This window comes from Podarcis tiliguerta (assembly GCF_965153285.1).
Source record: "Podarcis tiliguerta genome assembly, chromosome: 11".
Classification (NCBI taxonomy): domain Eukaryota; kingdom Metazoa; phylum Chordata; class Lepidosauria; order Squamata; family Lacertidae; genus Podarcis; species Podarcis tiliguerta.
The window spans coordinates 53,719,637-53,737,592 of NC_139544.1; the positions used below are offsets into that span (position 1 = coordinate 53,719,637).

Below are 17,956 nucleotides of genomic sequence, written 5' to 3' on the forward strand. Positions count from 1 at the left end.
AAAATACAAAGCGGTATAGAAATGAAATTAGTAATAATAATAATAATAATAATAATAATAATGTGCCCGACTCCACTTGTTTTGCTGCACTTTGCTAAACCATGCATTGGAATGAACACCTGGAAAAGTTCAGCTGGTAGAACATGAGACTCTTAATTTCAGGATTGTGGGTTCGAACCTCAAGCTGGGCAAAAAGGGGGTTGGACTGGATGACCCTTGTCGCCCTTTCCAACTCTACAACTCTTCTGTGCCATTTGAACCCAGGCTCACAGTTTGCCTTGCTCCAGGCAAATCACAAGCTGCTCATGCATTCGTACCAAAGCCATCCTCTGGCTTATCACAATAATAATAATAATAATAATAATAATAATAATAATAATAATAATAATTTATTTGTACCCCACCCATCTGGCTGGGTTTCCCTAGCCACTCTGGGCGGCTTCCACAAAGACCAAAAATACACTAAGACGTCACACATTAAAAACTTCCCTGAACAGGGCTGCCTTCAGATGTCTTCTGAATGTCAGGTAGTTGTTTATCTCTTTGACATCTGATGGGAGGGCGTTCCACAGGGTGGGTGCCACCATCGAGAAGGCCCTCTGCCTGATTCCCTGTAGCTTTGCTTCTTGCAATGAGGGAACCGCCAGAAGGCCCTCGGCACTGGACCTCAGCGTCCGGGCAGAACAATGGGGGTGGAGACGCTCCTTCTGGTATACTGGGCTGAGGCTGTTTAGGGCTTTAAAGGTCAACACCAGCACTTTGAATTGTGCTCGGAAACGTACTGGGAGCCAATGTAGGTCTTTCAAGACCAGTGTTATGTGGTTTCAGAGGCCGCCCCCAGTCACCAGTCTAGCTGCCACATTCCGGATTAGTTGTAGTTCCGGGTCACCTTCAAAGGTAGCCCCACATAGAGCGCATTTCAGTAGTCCAAGCAGGAGATAACTAGAGCATGCACCACTCTGGTGAGACAGTCCGTGGGCAGGTAGGGTCTCAGCCTGCGTACTAGGTGGAGCTGATAGACAGCTGCCCTGGATACAGAATTGACCTGCGCCTCCATGGACAGCTGTGAGTCCAAAATGACTCCCAGGCTGCGCACCTGGTCCTTCAGGGGGCACAGTTACCCCATTCAGGACCAGGGAGTCCTCCACACCAGCCCACCCCCTGTCCCCCAAAAACAGTACTTTCACGATGTGAAAACCAGGCCAATAACTCATCTTTCCCTTTGCTTGACCATGTACCACACCTTACCCATCCGAAAAAAGACCTTAGGCACAAGAAAACATGTTGAATACATGCCACTCACAACCCTCCAGGACTTCCATCTTTGGGTTGCTCCCTGCAGATTGAAATCTCAGCGAACACCTGTGATTTTAATGTGTGCAGGATTTTCATTCTTTAGGTAGATAATAAACACACAAAAAGCACCGCCCGTTCAAAAAGCATTCTCCCTACCTCCGGTCATTCCTCCTCCTCCTGAACAATTTTTTGGTGTGTGCGATTTCAGCTTCGTGTGGCAACGGGTGATAACCCTGGCAGAAAAAGGAAGGGGGAAAATAAGACAGTCATTAATTCAAAAAGAGGAGCCAGTGACACTTAAAGCTCCCAGGCTCTTACGATGTCCTTGTAACAGACTCAAACGCTGGCCTGAATGAATCATCCATTTCAACTTCCTTTGAGCTGCTTGAACAAAATAAACTTACTGTGACTTGGGGAGGAATCTCACACTGCTCAACACAATCAGCCTCGTTGTTATGAAACTATCCGCACATGAAAAAGGCGTTGCACCAAAACGGTTTAATATCATCGCCTTCTATGCATCCAAAAAAGGCTACTCTTTTGGAATTCACCCAAGAATATTATTTGCACAGCACCATCATGGTACTTCGCTAAAACCAAAGAGGACCATGCCTTTTGGATCTTTCAGCTAGTCCTCTGAATCACAGCTCACCGAATGGGGAGAACGGGACCTCTGTGCTAGAGTTTCAGCACCAAGAAAGAGGAAAATGCAGCCTTAGCAAACTAGTAATTTTAGATGCTCCATCAGTCAAGTGTTCACTGTCATATGACCTTTATTTGATCATTTATTAAATTTATAAATAGCTCAGTCACTAGAGCTGGCATAGGCAAACTCGGCCCTCCAGATGTTTTGGGACTACAATTCCCATCATCCCTGACCACTGGTCCTGTTAGCTAGGGATCATGGGAGTTGTAGTCCCAAAAACATCTGGAGGGCCAAGTTTGCCTCTGCCTGCACTAGAGCATGAGGCTCATAGTCTCAGAGTTGTGGGTTCAAGCACCATGTTGGGCAAAAGATTCCCACATTGCAGAGAATTGAACTAAATGACCCCTGTAAGGTAAAGGTAACGGTAAAGGGACCCCTGACCATTAGGTCCAGTCGTGGCTGACTCTGGGGTTGTGGCGCTTATCTCACTTTATTGGCCAAGGGAGCCGGCGTACAGCTTCCGGGTCATGTGGCCAGCATAACTAAGCCGCTTCTGGCGAACCAGAGCAGCACACAGAAACGCCATTTACCTTCCCGCCAGAGCGGTACCTATTTATCTACTTGCACTTTGACGTGCTTTCGAACTGCTAGGTTGGCAGGAGCAGGGACCGAGCAACGGGAGCTCACCCCGTCGCGGGGATTCGAACCGCCGACCTTCTGATCGGCAAGTCCTAGGCTCTGTGGTTTAACCCACAGCGCCACCCGCATCCCAAATGACACCTGTAGTCCCTCCCAACTCTACAATCTATGATTCTGTGATCCCATCCTTCTTCTCAACAGGCAGCACACATGCAAGCAATAAAACATATCAAAACATCTAAGAAGGAACCCCCTCAGTTCCCATACAGATGTAGATTGGGAAGGATATCTACTTTAAAAGGCTTGTTGAAAGTTAAGGCTGCCACTGCGGGAGTCCCACTCCTGAAACAGCACAGGGATTAGTTGATTTGATTTATTATACTTTCCCACCGCTTTTCATTCAAAATGAATCCCAAAGCGGTTTGCAAATGATAAACAACAACAACGTGATAGAACATCACAAATACAGCACAAGTCATAGGGGATAATTAACAAGCCATCAGTGAAACAATTACGATCTATTAAAAAACTGTTAACAAAGGAGCAACTAAAAAAAATAACCCAGTTAAAGCAAAAGTCAGATTATATTATTAAGAAATCAATACAGCGTTTATAATATATAAAACAGTATCAACATTAACAAAATAGCAACCAAAAAAATAAATTAGGTGTTCTTACACCTACTCTTCACACCTCCATGACTTGTAAATCTTTCGGTGTATTCAGCTCATTAATATAATATGGGTTTATACAGGGCGAGACAGTATTTTAGGTATCCCAGGTCACAAGTTGTGCAGAGTTTTATGTACATCAAAACCAGCACTTTGGACTGAGATGGGAAAGAAGCACACACACACCACTGCAAGTTCTATGACGTGTGTCAGGGAACTGCCATCAGTGCCGGAGGGAGAGAGCAAAATCCAGAGGGATTCCGGAGAGCGTCCCGGGATTGGGAGAGGCAGCCCATCTTCTGGGGAAGAGAATCAGCGTAGCACCAGTGGAGAAGGGGGGCAGATGGGGAATGCGGCGAGGCAGTCCCATGACTCCTTGCTGGGGACCAGCAGGGAGAGTAGGGGTCCTCCGCTGCCTACGCCCTCCTTGCGCAGAAGGCTTTCGCGCAGAGAGAGTAGGAGAAGACTAGGCGTCAAAGAGCTTCTTTGCTGGAAGAAGTTTAAGAAACGCCCACTGATGGATTCTGCCAGTGATTGAGACAGCCACGGGTGAGTGGCTGTCCGGACAGAAAAGGTTCACTCAGGGAATCCAGCCTGAGTTGCTTATGCACGAGCAACCCCTAGAACCATTACAACGTGTCTTGCTGCCTTAACATGCTGCTCACTGCCTAGGCCTTTGGGCCAGAAAATGCTACATAAACAAACCACAACGTACTTCATGGCAATCCCAAAATGCAGAGACTGGCACTACAAGTTTATCCAGTACCAGGGTGTTGCAAGGGACTTAAAAGACTTGGGGCACGGCACAGATTTCCAGACGCAAAAAGACGCAGATGCAAATTTAGGCCAACTTTTTTTTTGGGGGGGGGGGGGAGACTCTCGTTCCTGATGCTGGGGCTTACTTCTAGCCATGTACATCCCAATAGGATTTTCTGGTCACAATATTGAATTGGCCAGATTGACAGAGGCAATTAGGGGTCAAAACAAGCAAAAATTCAAAAAAGAATGGGTAAAATATAGAGAACATCTTTAAAAGTGGTGTCCTCAAATTAATACTTGGACCTGTTTTGATTAACTTCCGCAGAATAATTTATGGTACTTACGTTAAAAACAGAAAGAAAAAGGGGTAATAATGAACTAAAAAGGAGACAGTTTACCAAAAAACGAAAAAAGAACTGTGTTGAGGATGAAGGAAGTCAATTAGAAGAAAAGAAGAATTGAAATATGGTACCTATATATTATTGATTATTTTTGTCTAAGTTTTTGTACGTTATCATGTCTTATTTGTATTTTTGTGTGTGTGTTTTGTTGTTTGTTTTTCTTTTGATGCTGTACTATTATTTTCATGTTTAGTTTGACAAGTGTGTGTGTAAGTGTTGTAAATGAACTCAAAGGATTTTCTGGTCATAGTACAGTGTGCGTGGATTGGGTCCTCTGCCCCAACACCTGCAATCGCAGACTCAGTTATCCTTGGTCATGGGTTTTTCCCTGTGCCCATTTCATCCTCAACCCCAAGAGGCAGGCAAGGCTGCGAAGGAATGCCTCACAGACACCCAGTAAGATTCACGGTCACCCAGTTAAGTTCACCCATGGGCTGTTTCAGATGCTGGGGTGGCTAGAGGAATTAGCAATGCACTGTACAGGGTGAGCAGCAGCCCTGCGAGTGAGGGCCGCTTTCTTTCATTTACAACTTCCTGGGGGCCACAACACAGCAGCAGGCAGAAGAAGGCAGAGCAATGGGTATGGCCTTTGTACAATGGGATGCATTGCAGCCATGCAAAAAAACCCAGAAGTTTCTGCGCAGTTGCACACATTGTCACCCCCTGTCCAGCCAAGCAAGGATGGACTATCACATTCTATATAGTCAATAAATAATAATAATAATAATAATAATAATAATAATAATAATAATAATTTATTTATTTATTTATACCTCACCCATCTGGCTGGGTTTCCCCAGCCGCTCTGGGCGGCTACCAACAGAATATTAAAATACAATAGTCTATTAAACATTAAAAGCTTCCCTAAACAGGGCTGCCTTCAGATGTCTTCTAAAAATCTTGTAGTTGTTTTTGTCTTTGACATCTGATGGGAGAGCATTCCACAGGGCGGGTGCCACCACCGAGAAGGCCCTCTGCCTGGTTCCCTGTAACTTGGCTTCTCGCAGTGAGGAAACCGCCAGAAGGCCCTCGGCGCTGGACCTCAGTGTCTGGGCAGAACGATGGGGGTGGAGACGCTCCTTCAGGTATACAGGGCTGAGGCCGTTTAGGGCTTTAAAGGTCAGCACCAACACTTTGAATTGTGCTTGGAAATGTAATCAAAAGCACTCAAGGAGGGAAGAGGGTAAGGCTGCAGAAGGACACAGCCTGCAGAGAGCCCTGAGGACCAGGTACAGAAGCCTGTCCGTCTGAGGTGACAACACCCACCCCTCCCGCTGTAAGCGAAGTCATTTTTTAAAAATAAAAGAGTGGGGAGAGGCAGAAGGTATGCGTCCTGCTGCAAAAGACAAAAGGGCACAAGCTTCCTGGACCCCTAATCCAATAGAATCATAGAATCATAGAATCAGAGTTGGAAGAGACCACAAGGGTCATCGAGTCCAACCCCCTGCCAAGCAGGAAACACCATCAGAGCACTCCTGACATATGGTTGTGACAATAGGGTGCTTAAGATCATAGGAAGCTCCCTTACCAAATGTCAATAATATTGTTTCCTCCTGCCCAGTATTGCCTGCGGTGCTTGTTTAAGCCACTTAGTTAAACTGTGGAACTCGCTGCCACAGGAGGCCGGCAATGGCCACCAACTTGGATGGCTTTAAAAGATTAGACAAATACATGGAGAAAGGGGGATCCGTGGCGTCTAGCCAAAAGGGCAGCACTGCTTCTGAACGCCAGTTGCTGGAAACCACAGGAGGAAAGAGGGCTCTTGTGCTCAGGTCCTGCTCGCCGGTTTTCCCCACAGACAACTGGCTGGCCACTGTGAAAACAGGATGCTGGACTGACTGGGTGACTGGCCTGACCCAGCAACTGAGCTATGGTCTGTGCCACAGTCCAGCAGGCTGCGGTTGGGAGGCAATGAACTCACAAACCATCACCTGCAAGCTTCAAGAAAAACCCCCAGAAGGCAAAACGTGAAACAGCAGGCAGGCAGGAGTGAATTTGCCACCATTCGGAGTGAATTAGCATCGTCTATGCGCTGCAACGGTTCGACACTGGTGTGTGTTGTTGTTGTTTAGTCGTGTCCGACTCTTCGTGACCCCATGGACCAGAGCACACCAGGCACTCCTGTCCTCCACTGCCTCCCGCAGTTTGGTCAAACTCATGCTGGTAGCTTTGAGAACACTGTCCAACCATCTCGTCCTCTGTCATTCACTTCTCCTTGTGCCCTCCATCTTTCCCAACATCAGGGTCTTTTCCAGGGAGTCTTCTCTTCTCATGAGGTAGCCAAAGTATTGGAGCCTCAGCTTCAGGATCTGTCCTTCCAGTGAGCACTCAGGGCTGATTTCCTTCAGAATGGATCGGTTTGATCTTCTTGTAGTCCATGGGACTCTCAAGAGTCTCCTCCAGCACCAGAATTCAAAAGCATCAGTTCTTTGGCGATCAGCCTTCTTTATGGTCCAGCTCTCACTTCCATACATCAGTACTGGGAAAGCCATAGCTTTAACTATACGGACCTTTATCGGCAAGGTGATGTCTCTGCTTTTTAAGATGCTGTGTGCTTTGCAATTTTTTTTTGGGGGGGGTTCTCTGCATCCCCAAGTGTCTGAGCCCCTCCTTATGGTTTCCAGACCATCGCACCTCCCCTGTATAACCTGCCGTTGAGTTTCAACTTTCTACACCTATCTTTCTGCCCAGAAGTGACATTCTACACGCTCCCCTTAAATACACATATATAAAGCATTCAAATGAAATATATGCTAATCTGCTGAACAGGCAGACATTTATTCCAGTCACAGAATTTAGAGGGTTTAGTTGGATTGCCAGACCCCTTGAATATGGATTCAGTTTGTACGTTGCCCTGTAGTCTGTGCTGGAATTTCTCTCTCTCTCTCTCTGTGTGCATGACTCTGTCTGAGCCTCAGGGAATGAGTGTTATGGTATGTCTGGCCTGGTCTTAGAGATGTTTTGGGGCCTCATTAGTTTGTGTAAAGAGCTCTGTGGTTCTTGGAAGAGGAGACTGCTCTCAAAAAATTGCAAAGTATTATTTATTTTCTCAGAACTACAAAGCTGTCGCAACCACTATAGGCATTAAACGTCCTCTTACTTATGAAACGTGGTGCTTTGCAGAGTGGCTGTAAAAGAAGCTTTGTAAAAGCCACTATTCGGATACCCATAATGATCCATTACCATGATTCCTTCGGGAGCCTCATCTGACATGGAGCCAGTGAATCAGAACTGAGGAGGGAGAGAGTATTTCGCTCCACTCCAAACCATGATTTGAAACAGGCTTGAAACATCCTGGTTTGGGGGCAGTTCCTGCCTACTGCCAACCATAGTTTGCCCGACTCAGACATCACAGCAAACCATGGTGATCACAGACCACAGAAGCGAGGAGAGAAAGGAGCCCATGAGCCTAAAGGGCGAAAGGAAAGAGAGGAGAACAAGGTGGGAACTCCATCAAGCCCCTTTCTCCTGTGAGGGGTCCAGCTGTCATCAAGTCTGAGGGAAGAACTGGGTGGTAAGAGAGATGTCCTGTCCTCTTGGCCCACTCTGTTTATGGGTCTGATCTGGGAGGAAGAGAATATGACCTCATAATGAAAGAAGGGCCTGCTGGATCAGCGTCAATGACCCATCTATTATAATATGTGGTGGGACTGTTGTTGTTGTCGTTTAGTCATGTCCGACTCTTCAGGACCCCATGGACCAGAGCACGCCAGGCACTCCTGTCTTCCACTGCCTCCCGCAGTTTGGTCAAACTCATGCTGGTGGCTTCAAGAACACTGTCCAACCATCTCGTCCTCCGTCGTCCCCTTCTCCTTGTGCCCTCCATCTTTCCCAACTTCAGGGTCTTTTCCAGGGAGTCTTCTCTTCTCATGAGGTGGCCAAAGTATTGGAGCCTCAGCTTCAGGATCTGTCCTTCCAGTGAGCACTCAGGGCTGATTTCCTTCAGAATGGATAGGTTTGAACTTCTTGCAGTCCATGGGACTCTCAAGAGTCTCCTCCAGCACCAGAATTCAAAAGCATCAATTCTTCAGCGATCAGCCTTCTTTACGGTCCAGCTCTCACTTCCATACATCACTACTAGGAAAACCATAGCTTTAACTATACGGAGCTTTGTTGACAAGGTGAAGTCTCTGCTTTTTAAGATGCTGATATAATGAGTTGAAGAAAATGTTCCAAACAACATTTGTCAAAAAACCTGAAGCATTTTTGTTAGGGATTGTAGGAAAAGACCTGCCAAGGAAACTGAAGAATATCTTTATGTATGCGACAACGGCAGCAAGAGTCTTAATAGCACAAGGATGGAAGAACGAGGAAATCCTGACCAAAGAACTTCTATTTCCAGAGGGGGAGCATGTTCAGCAAAAGCAACCAAGAGTCTCGTGGAGCTTTAAAGACTGACAAATTTTTGGGTGAAATCCCCCAAAAAGGATGTTACTTTTTTCCTGTATGCCACAATAGCTGTGAGAATATTATTAGCGAAGAATTTTAAGAAACAAGATTTACCAACTATTGAGGAATGGCAGATGAAGATGATGGACTATATGGAACTTGCCGAACTGACTGGGAGACTCTGAGACCAGAGAGAAGAGATGGTGGAAGAAGATTGGAAGAAGTTTAAAGAATATTTGAAAAAAAAAGATGTTAATATTTAAATCTTAGAATAGCTTTGGAAGTGGATATAGGCTGTAGGGTTAGAAGTAGAAGATAGTGTATTTTAAAATAGTATTATTTGTAAGTGATAAAATGTGAAGATTTTTATGGTAAAAGTAAGCATGATTAAAAAAATGGTTAAAAATTATGATGCTGTATATGTAAACTGCTAAAGATGAGGTAAAATGAAAATCAGACGGGGGGACTTGGGGAAGCCCAACTAACAATGTTTAGAAAAAATAAGGATAAGATAAGAATTTGTTTGTATTGTTTGTTTTTTCTGTTTGTGTTGTTCAGTTGTGTTATAAAATGAGTAATTTTGGGGGGAAAAGACTAACACATTTATTACGGCACACACTGTCCGTGGGCTCAAGCCCAGCCCGTCAGATGCACGAAGCGGAAGCTTATTTGGCAGGTATACAGAGGGAGGGAGTTGTCAGGTAGGAAATGAATGGCAATGAGGTACAAAAATTACAGGCAGTGATCATCAGAGCTTCAGAGTATAAAGCCACAGTTGTGGGCTGGCATTCCTTTTCAGCCCTCTAAGCACTCAGCTGAATAAAATGCACTCTGGTCTTTGTGGTGCAAGGCATCACTATTGTTTGTTGGGGAAGAGCCATGGATTTTGTGGGATAGCATCTGCTTTCCATGCACACGGTCCCAGACTCAACCCCAAACATCTCTAAGTTGGGCTGGGAATGACTGACAGACTGTCTGGAACCCTGCTAACTGCTGCCAGTCTGTGCAGAACAGTCGCTTCCAAATGTTTTCGGGCCACTGTCCCCTTGGTTCCATAAACTGTCGCTTAATCTACCTTCTAAAATATTATTCTTCAGAACAGAGCTCTGCGCAACCCACTAAGGAAGACAATAACAAAATTAAATTTGGAGCAGTAACAAATGACTGCGTGCTCGTTCAAAACCCAATTAAAACTAGTCTGATTAGTGCATTGAAACTGGTTATTTATTTGTATACCGCCCTGCATCCAAAGATCATGAGGCGGTTCACAGCACAGAAATACAAAATAACAACACAAAACACACAATGAAACAAAAGCAAGGCAAAACAATACCAGCCTGGTTGAAGAGAAACGTTTTCGCCTGGCACCTAAAAGTTATGTAATGAAGGTGCCAGGTGAGTGTCCCTGGGGAGAGCGTTCCACAAAAGGGAGCCACCACAGAAAAGGCTGAACTTGCTGCTAGCATTTCACAGTCTGTGATTTACACCTCCAAAGCTCCCTGCCTCTTAGAGCAGGGAACCACTGGGCTAGAGAATACAGTCGTACCTTGGAAGTCGAATGGAATCCGTTCCAGAAGGCCGTTCGACTTCCAAAACATTCGGAAACCAAAGTGCGGCTTCCAAAAATCGTTCGAAAACCAAAACACTCACTTCTAGGCAAGGTACGACTGTACAGTGGTACCTCGGGATGCGAACGGGATCCGTTCCAGAGCCCTGTTCACATCCGGAACAGAACATAAGACGTGACTGTGCGTCTGTGTGTGCCGCCGCTTCCGCGCATGCACGTGATGTCATTTTGAGTGTCTGCACATGCGCGTGTAACTAGCGAAACCCCGAAGTAAAGTGCTCTGTTATTTCCGGGTCGCCGCGGAGTGCAACCCGAAAATACTATTCCTGAAGCATATTTATCCTGAGGTATGACTGTACTGAGCTGAGAAGACCAGGGGTCGGCAAGATTTACCTCACCTGGGCTGGTTCACTCCAGCAGAGATCCTTTGTGGGCCAGATTGCACGTACGCGCACGATTTCTGGTGTCTGCATCTGCACAGGCGCAATTTCTGGCATCTGCGCATGTGCGGTTTCCGGCGCCGTGGAAGCGAGTCCCCATGCCATGCCACTTTAGCACAGTGCGCAGGGACTCACCAAGTGGGTGGCTCGGTTCGGGGGCCATTTAAATGACTCCCCGTAGGCCGCTTGTGGCCCATGGGCCTTAGGCTGTTGGTAGACCAATGGTTCGACCTGCTATATGGCAGCCTCCTGTGCCCCTAACAGCAGTGAACAGAGTCAGACGCGATGGACTCCTGAGAGGGTCCTTGCAATATGCAAACCTTTCCCGCCATTGCTCCACCATAACAACAGGCTATTTCAACCATCCCAAACAGCTCTGCGTAAAAGCATTTAACACGCTGGGATGCTGAAATATCTTACGGATTTAGAATACTCCAGGACTTTGCTTTGCAGGAGAGAAGGGGGGGAATACGCCAGTGGCTACAACAAATGAGAAACTTTCAGGAACCTGGTGTCGCTTGCAGGAAGCTGCCACCTTCCCACTGTCAGACTCACCGGCACCCTGAACTCAGCTGCCCTTTCAAACATTATCTCAGGTACGGAGGGAGCTGCTTTGTACGTGAGCAGAAGCATTTAAATGACTTGCCTTACCCACACACGGGCGGGTGTTGGTTGCGTGGGAGAAAATATCTAAAGGGCACCTCAGCGCCCAGGTTTCCCTGGATACTAGTCTGAGAGAAACACAGTGAAGTGGGCTGCAGGAGCCGGGAACAAAGCTATTTTTTGCTACCATTCTTGCATGAGAATGCAGCTGTGATAGAATCATAGAGTTGGGACCCCGAGAGTCATCTAGTCCAACCCAATGAAATGCAGGAATCTCAACAACATTTAAGCTCTAATGATCACCAACTGTGATTTTTATTCAAGTCCCACATTATATATATAATTTTTATTAGTTTTTTAACATATCATTTTCAACAGTAATTAAACATACCTTTACATCTTATTCAGTTTTTTTGACTTCCATCAGTCCTGTCTGAAAATTTAATCTAATCTCTTAGTATGCATTTCTTATTTTCCCTATTATATTTCAATCTCATAATCAATATCTCTATCTTTTTCTACTTTGTAACACTTTGTATATTTCTCCTTACAAAACTTCTTGTAGTCCTACTAGTGTAATTTGTTGATTACAGTTGCTCTTCAAATAATTCATATACTTCTTCCAATCTACTGTAAATCTCTGATCCCGCAGGTTTTGAATCCTTCCTGTCATTTTGTCCAATTCTGCATAGTCCATTAATTTCGTATTCAAGGCCCAGATTGCAATTTTCTCCCTTATACAGTGGAACCTCGGTTTTGGAGCCTCTCAGAAGCCAAACGATTCGGAACCCGAATGCCGAAAACCCAGAAGTAATTGCTTCCGCCCACCCGGGAAGAATGGCAGATGAAGCTGATGGACTACATGGAATTGGCGGAAATGACTGGCAGAATCCGAGACCAGGGAGAAGAGTCGGTGGAAGAAGATTGGAAAAAATTCAAAGTATATTTACAGAAATACTGCAAAATTAATGAATGTTAGAAGAATGCTGGAATGAAGTTATATCGTTTTAGTAGAAATGTTATAAAGAATTAAGTAAAAACTGATTGTTAACAGGCCAAAGTGGAAAATGTAAAGTTAGATAGTGCTAAGATAAATTATAGAACAATAAATTGAGAAAGATGGAAAGGATTTGCTGAAATAGCTAATTGAACTAGAATACAAAAAAGGGAGGTGTGAGGAGGTCAATGAAACAAGTAAATGAAAGGTAAAGATATGGAAATTGGATGTGTTTTTAAATGTTTTTGTTTTTCTTGTTGTTTTGATGTATTTTGTTTGTTTGTTTTCTTTTTTATCTTTGATGTATTGTTTGTTAAATTCTTTGTTGTTTTTTCTCTTTCTTTCTTTCTGTAACTATTAAACTTCTAATAAATATTATTAAAAAACAACAACACAGAAGTATTTGCTTCCGTTTTTGAATGCGCCTCGGAAGTCAAATGGCTTCTGAGGCACTTTTCTCCATTTTTTCCAATGGATTTTGGCGACTGCCCTTTGATCCTTGGTTGTCTCACGGTCTTCCGGAATGGATTATGTTCAAAAACTGAGGTTCCACTGTATAGCCATCAACTAAGATTTGGTCTGAAGCTCAACATCAAAAAAATGAAGATCATGGCCACTGGTCCCATCACCTCCTGGCAAATAGAAGGGGAAGAAATGGAGGCAGTGAGAGATTTTACTTTCTTGGGCTCCATGATCACTGCAGATGGTGACAGCGGTCACGAAATTAAAAGACGCCTGCTTCTTAGGAGAAAAGCAATGACAAACCTAGACAGCATCTTCAAAAGCAGAGACATCACCTTGTCAACAAAGGTCCGTATAGTTAAAGCTATGGTTTTCCCAGTAGTGATGTATGGAAGTGAGAGCTGGACCATAAAGAAGGCTGATCGCCGAAGAATTGATGCTTTTGAATTCTGGTGCTGGAGGAGACTCTTGAGTCCCATGGACTGCAAGAAGATCAAACCAATCCATTCTGAAGGAAATCAGCCCTGAGTGCTCACTGGAAGGACAGGTCATGAAGCTGAGGCTCCAATACTTTGGCCACCTCATGAGAAGAGAAGACTCCCTGGAAAAGACCCTGATGTTGGGAAAGATTGAGGGCACAAGAAGAAGGGGACTACAGAGGACGAGATGGTTAGACAGTGTTCTCGAAGCTACTAATATGAGTTTGACAAAACAGTGGGAGGCAGTGGAAGACAAGTGCCTGGCGTGCTCTGGTCCATGGAGTCACAAAGAGTCGGACACAACTAAACAACAATTCCAAGAATCTGATGAAGTCTGTAGGATTCCATGACAGCTTACGTTGTAATACATTCGTTAGCATTTATTTTGCCACAAGCCTCTTTGTTGCTTCTACACAACGGTATGCATTTTGCTTTGCGGTCTGTGAAAACAAGCATAGCCCTCGATAACTTGATCTATGTTTTCGGTTTATCACCTTCATAATGAGGACTAGAAACCTCTCTGTTTTCGTTTTAAACAGAAAGCCAGTCTGTTTCCATTTCTCTGGAAATTCCTCAGTCACATAAAATTATTTGTGTTCCCAGAGATACATGGCTACCCAATTGCAGTCACATCAGCTTTTAGCACCTTCAGCTAGTGCCCTGGGCACAAAGGTTCTCAAGGCATGTGGCCTTTAGATACTGGCTAGAAAGTGAATGAAACCTGAATGTTAGAATGACATCGGATGGAGGTTAAAGGGTTATTAGCAACAAGGCGGTTAAGTATGAAAAATTTGAATTAAGATAAAGATTAAGATATACCAAAACATTAAGACAAAGATTAAGATAAGATAGAGGGAAGGGATTTGCTGATTAAATTTCTAACCTGGAATACAGTGAGGGGAGGTGTGAGGAAGTCTGGGAAATAAGTAAATGCAAGGAACACTATGAAAATGGAAATGTTTTTATTTGTATTTCTTTTGTTTTTGTATTCTTTTTTGTATTTTTGTATTTTTCTTTTCTTCTTTCTTTTTTCTATGTAAAAGCCTTAATAAAAAATATTTATAAAAAAAAAAAGTGAATGAAACCACAGTTTTTTCCATACCAAATACAGGGGCCTGGATTCAAGCTTTCAGCCTCTCTAGGTCACCATTGCTTGCTTTGGTGTACTCAAAACGGCAAAGGTTGCATAACCTACTTTAGGAAGGAGTATAAAAATAACTCACAAAAGAAAATCCCTTTTGTTAGAAGAATCAGCCAGTCAATACAAAAAAACCAGTTACAATCTGATCTAGGAAATCCAGAGTTCTTTTCCCATGTTACGGCTGGGAATGGAACAATACCTTGTGAGTGGATGTGACTGTAATTGTTTTAACTGATGTTATTTTAGTTTTGTTTGGGTTTATTGCTTATTTGTGTGCATTTCCTGTACTGGGGTCACATTTAAAAACAGACTCTAGTGTCAGGGTACCTGCGCACTGTCCACAAAACAGGAAAGAAACTACCATTGGCGAAATATTGGGTAAATCAAAATAACGTGGAGCCCGTAAGTCAAATGACTGGGAAAGCCAACAAAAGGCAAAATTTTAGGAAAGAGCATTACAAAAAGCATAAAAGCACATCCTTGCGGCAGATAATCCTTACTGAGTCCGCACCAGAAACTTTAGAAGTGCACAGGAAGGCTCTCAAAGAGAACAAAGCCTCTATTGCGAAGGAAGCCCAAGTGAGCCCAATGAGATTTATTCCCAAGCAAAGTGAGTAGTGTCTTGCAGATTTGAAAAAGCTCAGACTCGTACAGGTCAAGTTGCATAAAAAAACTGGCAATGGGTACAAAATTCAGCAAGTGCAGGCTCTTGATAGTTTCTTAAACAGCAAGTTTCCAGTCCTCAGGACTACAAAGATAAAGACAAAGGGATTTGGGGCAATGCTTTGTGAAACTTGGGGAGTTCTGGAGGAAACAAGAGTGTGCGCGAGCAAGTTGGGTTGGTTGACACCCGTCTGCCTTGGGAGACGTGCACCTTTGCGGGAGAAGTCAAACTGTTGGAAAGCTGCAACAGCTGCTGTGGCTGCAGAGACCGATACTGGAGAGACATGTTTTGTTGCAGCCGGGGCAGACGAAGGTTGTGCTGCTGCGCTGTGATAAGAGCACAGCTCAAGTTGCCTTTGTCTCTTCTCGTTCATGCTGCCAGGACCAAATGCGGTTGTCTCTCGTGCGATGAACGTTCTCAACTCTGGTGTTGAAATCTCCCAGCAGGAATAGGTGTTTTTGAAGTCTAGGGACCTCCTGACAGCCTGGTCTAGTTCCTTGAAAAACCGGTTCTTGATTTGTATGTCAGAACACACAGTGGGAGCGTAGACGCTCAAGATGCTAACCAGACCAGAGGTGGTTGAGAGGCAGAAGAACGCAAGCATTCTGAACCCTCGGTTGGCGGATCTATTGCAGACAGGGGGGAGTTCCGCGCTGCAAAGCCTGCGCTGTCAATGTCAAGCGTTTTCAGCTCACGGTCAACTGCATCACAAACATGTTCTCCTCTACCAAGGAAAAACCCCAAGTGTCCTGGAGATATCCAAGGCCAGGCGATGGGAACCAGTTGCACTTGGTTTTCAGCAGACAATCGAGATTGAACTGTGTGCGGGTCACATAGGGCTACCACAGTGCCGACTGCGCATGTGCAACTATATACATGCAGATGCGAAAACTGCAGGGCTCAGAAGTGCATTAAATGCCAGTTTATTGTGATCCCAAGACAGAGTGAATTCTGGATTTCACACCGCATTGCTCATTACAATGCCGGTCAAGTGCTGATATCTGTTGCCGTCTGTTATTATTTTGTCAGATGGAATCATTTTTATTCAAAGTGTTGGTGCTGACCTTTAAAGCCCTAAACAGCCTCGGCCCAGTATACCTGAAGGAGCATCTCCACCCCCATTGTTCAGCCCGGACACTGAGGTCCAGCTCCAAGGGTCTTCTGTTGGTTCCCTCCCTGCGAGAAGCCAAGTTACAGGGAACCAGGCAGAGGGCCTTCTCGGTAGTGGCACCCAACCTGTGGAACGCCCTCCCACCAGATATCAAGGAAATAAACAACTATCTTTTAGAAGACATCTGAAGGCAGCCTTGTTTAGGGTTTTTAATGTTTGAAGTTTTATTCTGTTTTATTCTGTTTTTAATTTTCTGTTGAAAGCCGCCCAGATGGGCGGGGTGGAAATAACAATAACAATAACTATTATTATTATTATTACCACCCTGAGATCTTTTGATGAAGACTGCTGTATAAATCCAATAAATAAAAAAATCAAAGACAATCTACATCTGTGTTGAACTTTAGACATACTATTGCATTTCAGTCAGCTTTCGAAATTTATTTTACGATCTGTAATTTTATAGATCAACGTTCCCCAACCTCGTGCCCTCCTCACAACGTCTTGCTGGGACTGATGGAAATTCAACAATATAGGGAAGAATGTTATTTACTGCTTCTAAGATGTTGCGAGGAGCCGCCTTGAAAGACATCCTATAACCACATAAAACAATAAATTATAATTAAAGCAGCAGACTCCCACTCTACTAAGAGGCCTTCTATATTTGCAATTCTGGTTCTTTTGGGATTTTCCATTTTCTCATTGCCTCCCCTCCAAAGCACGTCTGGGTTCCCATGAACTTGTTCTCTTCTCTCTAGACTACACATTTCCCCGACTTGACAGCTTAACTGCCCTGGCTTGAATGAAGAACTCTGCTTTGTGGGCATATAGGAAAACACTTGAATAAAAAATGGACATTTAAAACAAATGTGTCGGTTTGCTTCGGTGGCGAGATCAACGCTTCTCCCACGTCCTAGAAGAGTGACGTTACTGGTTTTTTCTCACCGGTGCGTGGACTATATTAGTTGTCCGCAAGGTTGGGGACAAACCTTGATCCGCGCATTGTTCCCCAGCTGAAGCTGGGCTGTGATGGCAGTGGCGTAGCGTGGGTTGTCAGCACCCGGGGCAAGGCAAGTAATTTGCGCCCCCTAACCCTATCCCCCAGATGTTGCGCCCGGTGCGGCCGGCCCCCCCTGCACCCCCCACGCTACGCCACTGTGTGATGGGTCTATGCATCACCACCAACTGATAAAACAAAGGGAGATCTCCCACTAGCAAAAGGCGGCTGGAGGTTAATATAAATTCCGTGGGCTTGGCGGGGCAAATGGAGTCAAAGACTCGACGGCAAACCACATTCTCTTTGTCTGGCAGCAGCGAGTTTCGTGGGGCTGAGTTATTGAGGAAGTTTGGCGAGGGTTATATTTGTTCCAGATGCACGTTTCCCTTAACCACTTGAAGCGGTGCTTTCCAGAGAGGAGCTCGTTCTCCATGCTTTGCTTTTCATTTTCATTTACACAATGCTGGAACAAATAATCTTGCTCTTGCTGGGAGAAGGAGAGGGGTTGGGGTGGGGTGGGAGGGTGAATAGATAAAAAAACCACCACGTATGCACCCAAATGCAGAAACCAGAAATAGAAGAGAAGACGTCGCAAAAAAGAAAAGCTTTGAGGCAAAAGGCAGGGGGGAATAAATGATGGATAAGAACACACACACACACACACACACACACACACACACACACAGCATTTGCA

At 44.8% G+C, this 17,956-nt stretch overlaps 1 protein-coding gene across 5 annotated transcripts in view; it reads right to left on the reverse strand.

Annotated features, from left to right (window-relative positions):
* CTIF (cap binding complex dependent translation initiation factor) overlaps nucleotides 1-17,956 on the reverse strand; it is a 206,331-nt gene that overhangs the window by 71,421 nt on the left and 116,954 nt on the right. For all 5 annotated transcript variants that reach the window (XR_014502789.1, XM_083402882.1, XM_083402881.1 and 2 more), the window contains one exon: nucleotides 1,453-1,529. Coding sequence is in view for 4 of the 5 variants with exons in the window: in XM_083402882.1 (XP_083259008.1) it covers nucleotides 1,453-1,529 (77 nt within the window). In the remaining variant the exon portion in view is untranslated. The remainder of the gene's footprint in view (nucleotides 1-1,452; nucleotides 1,530-17,956) is intronic.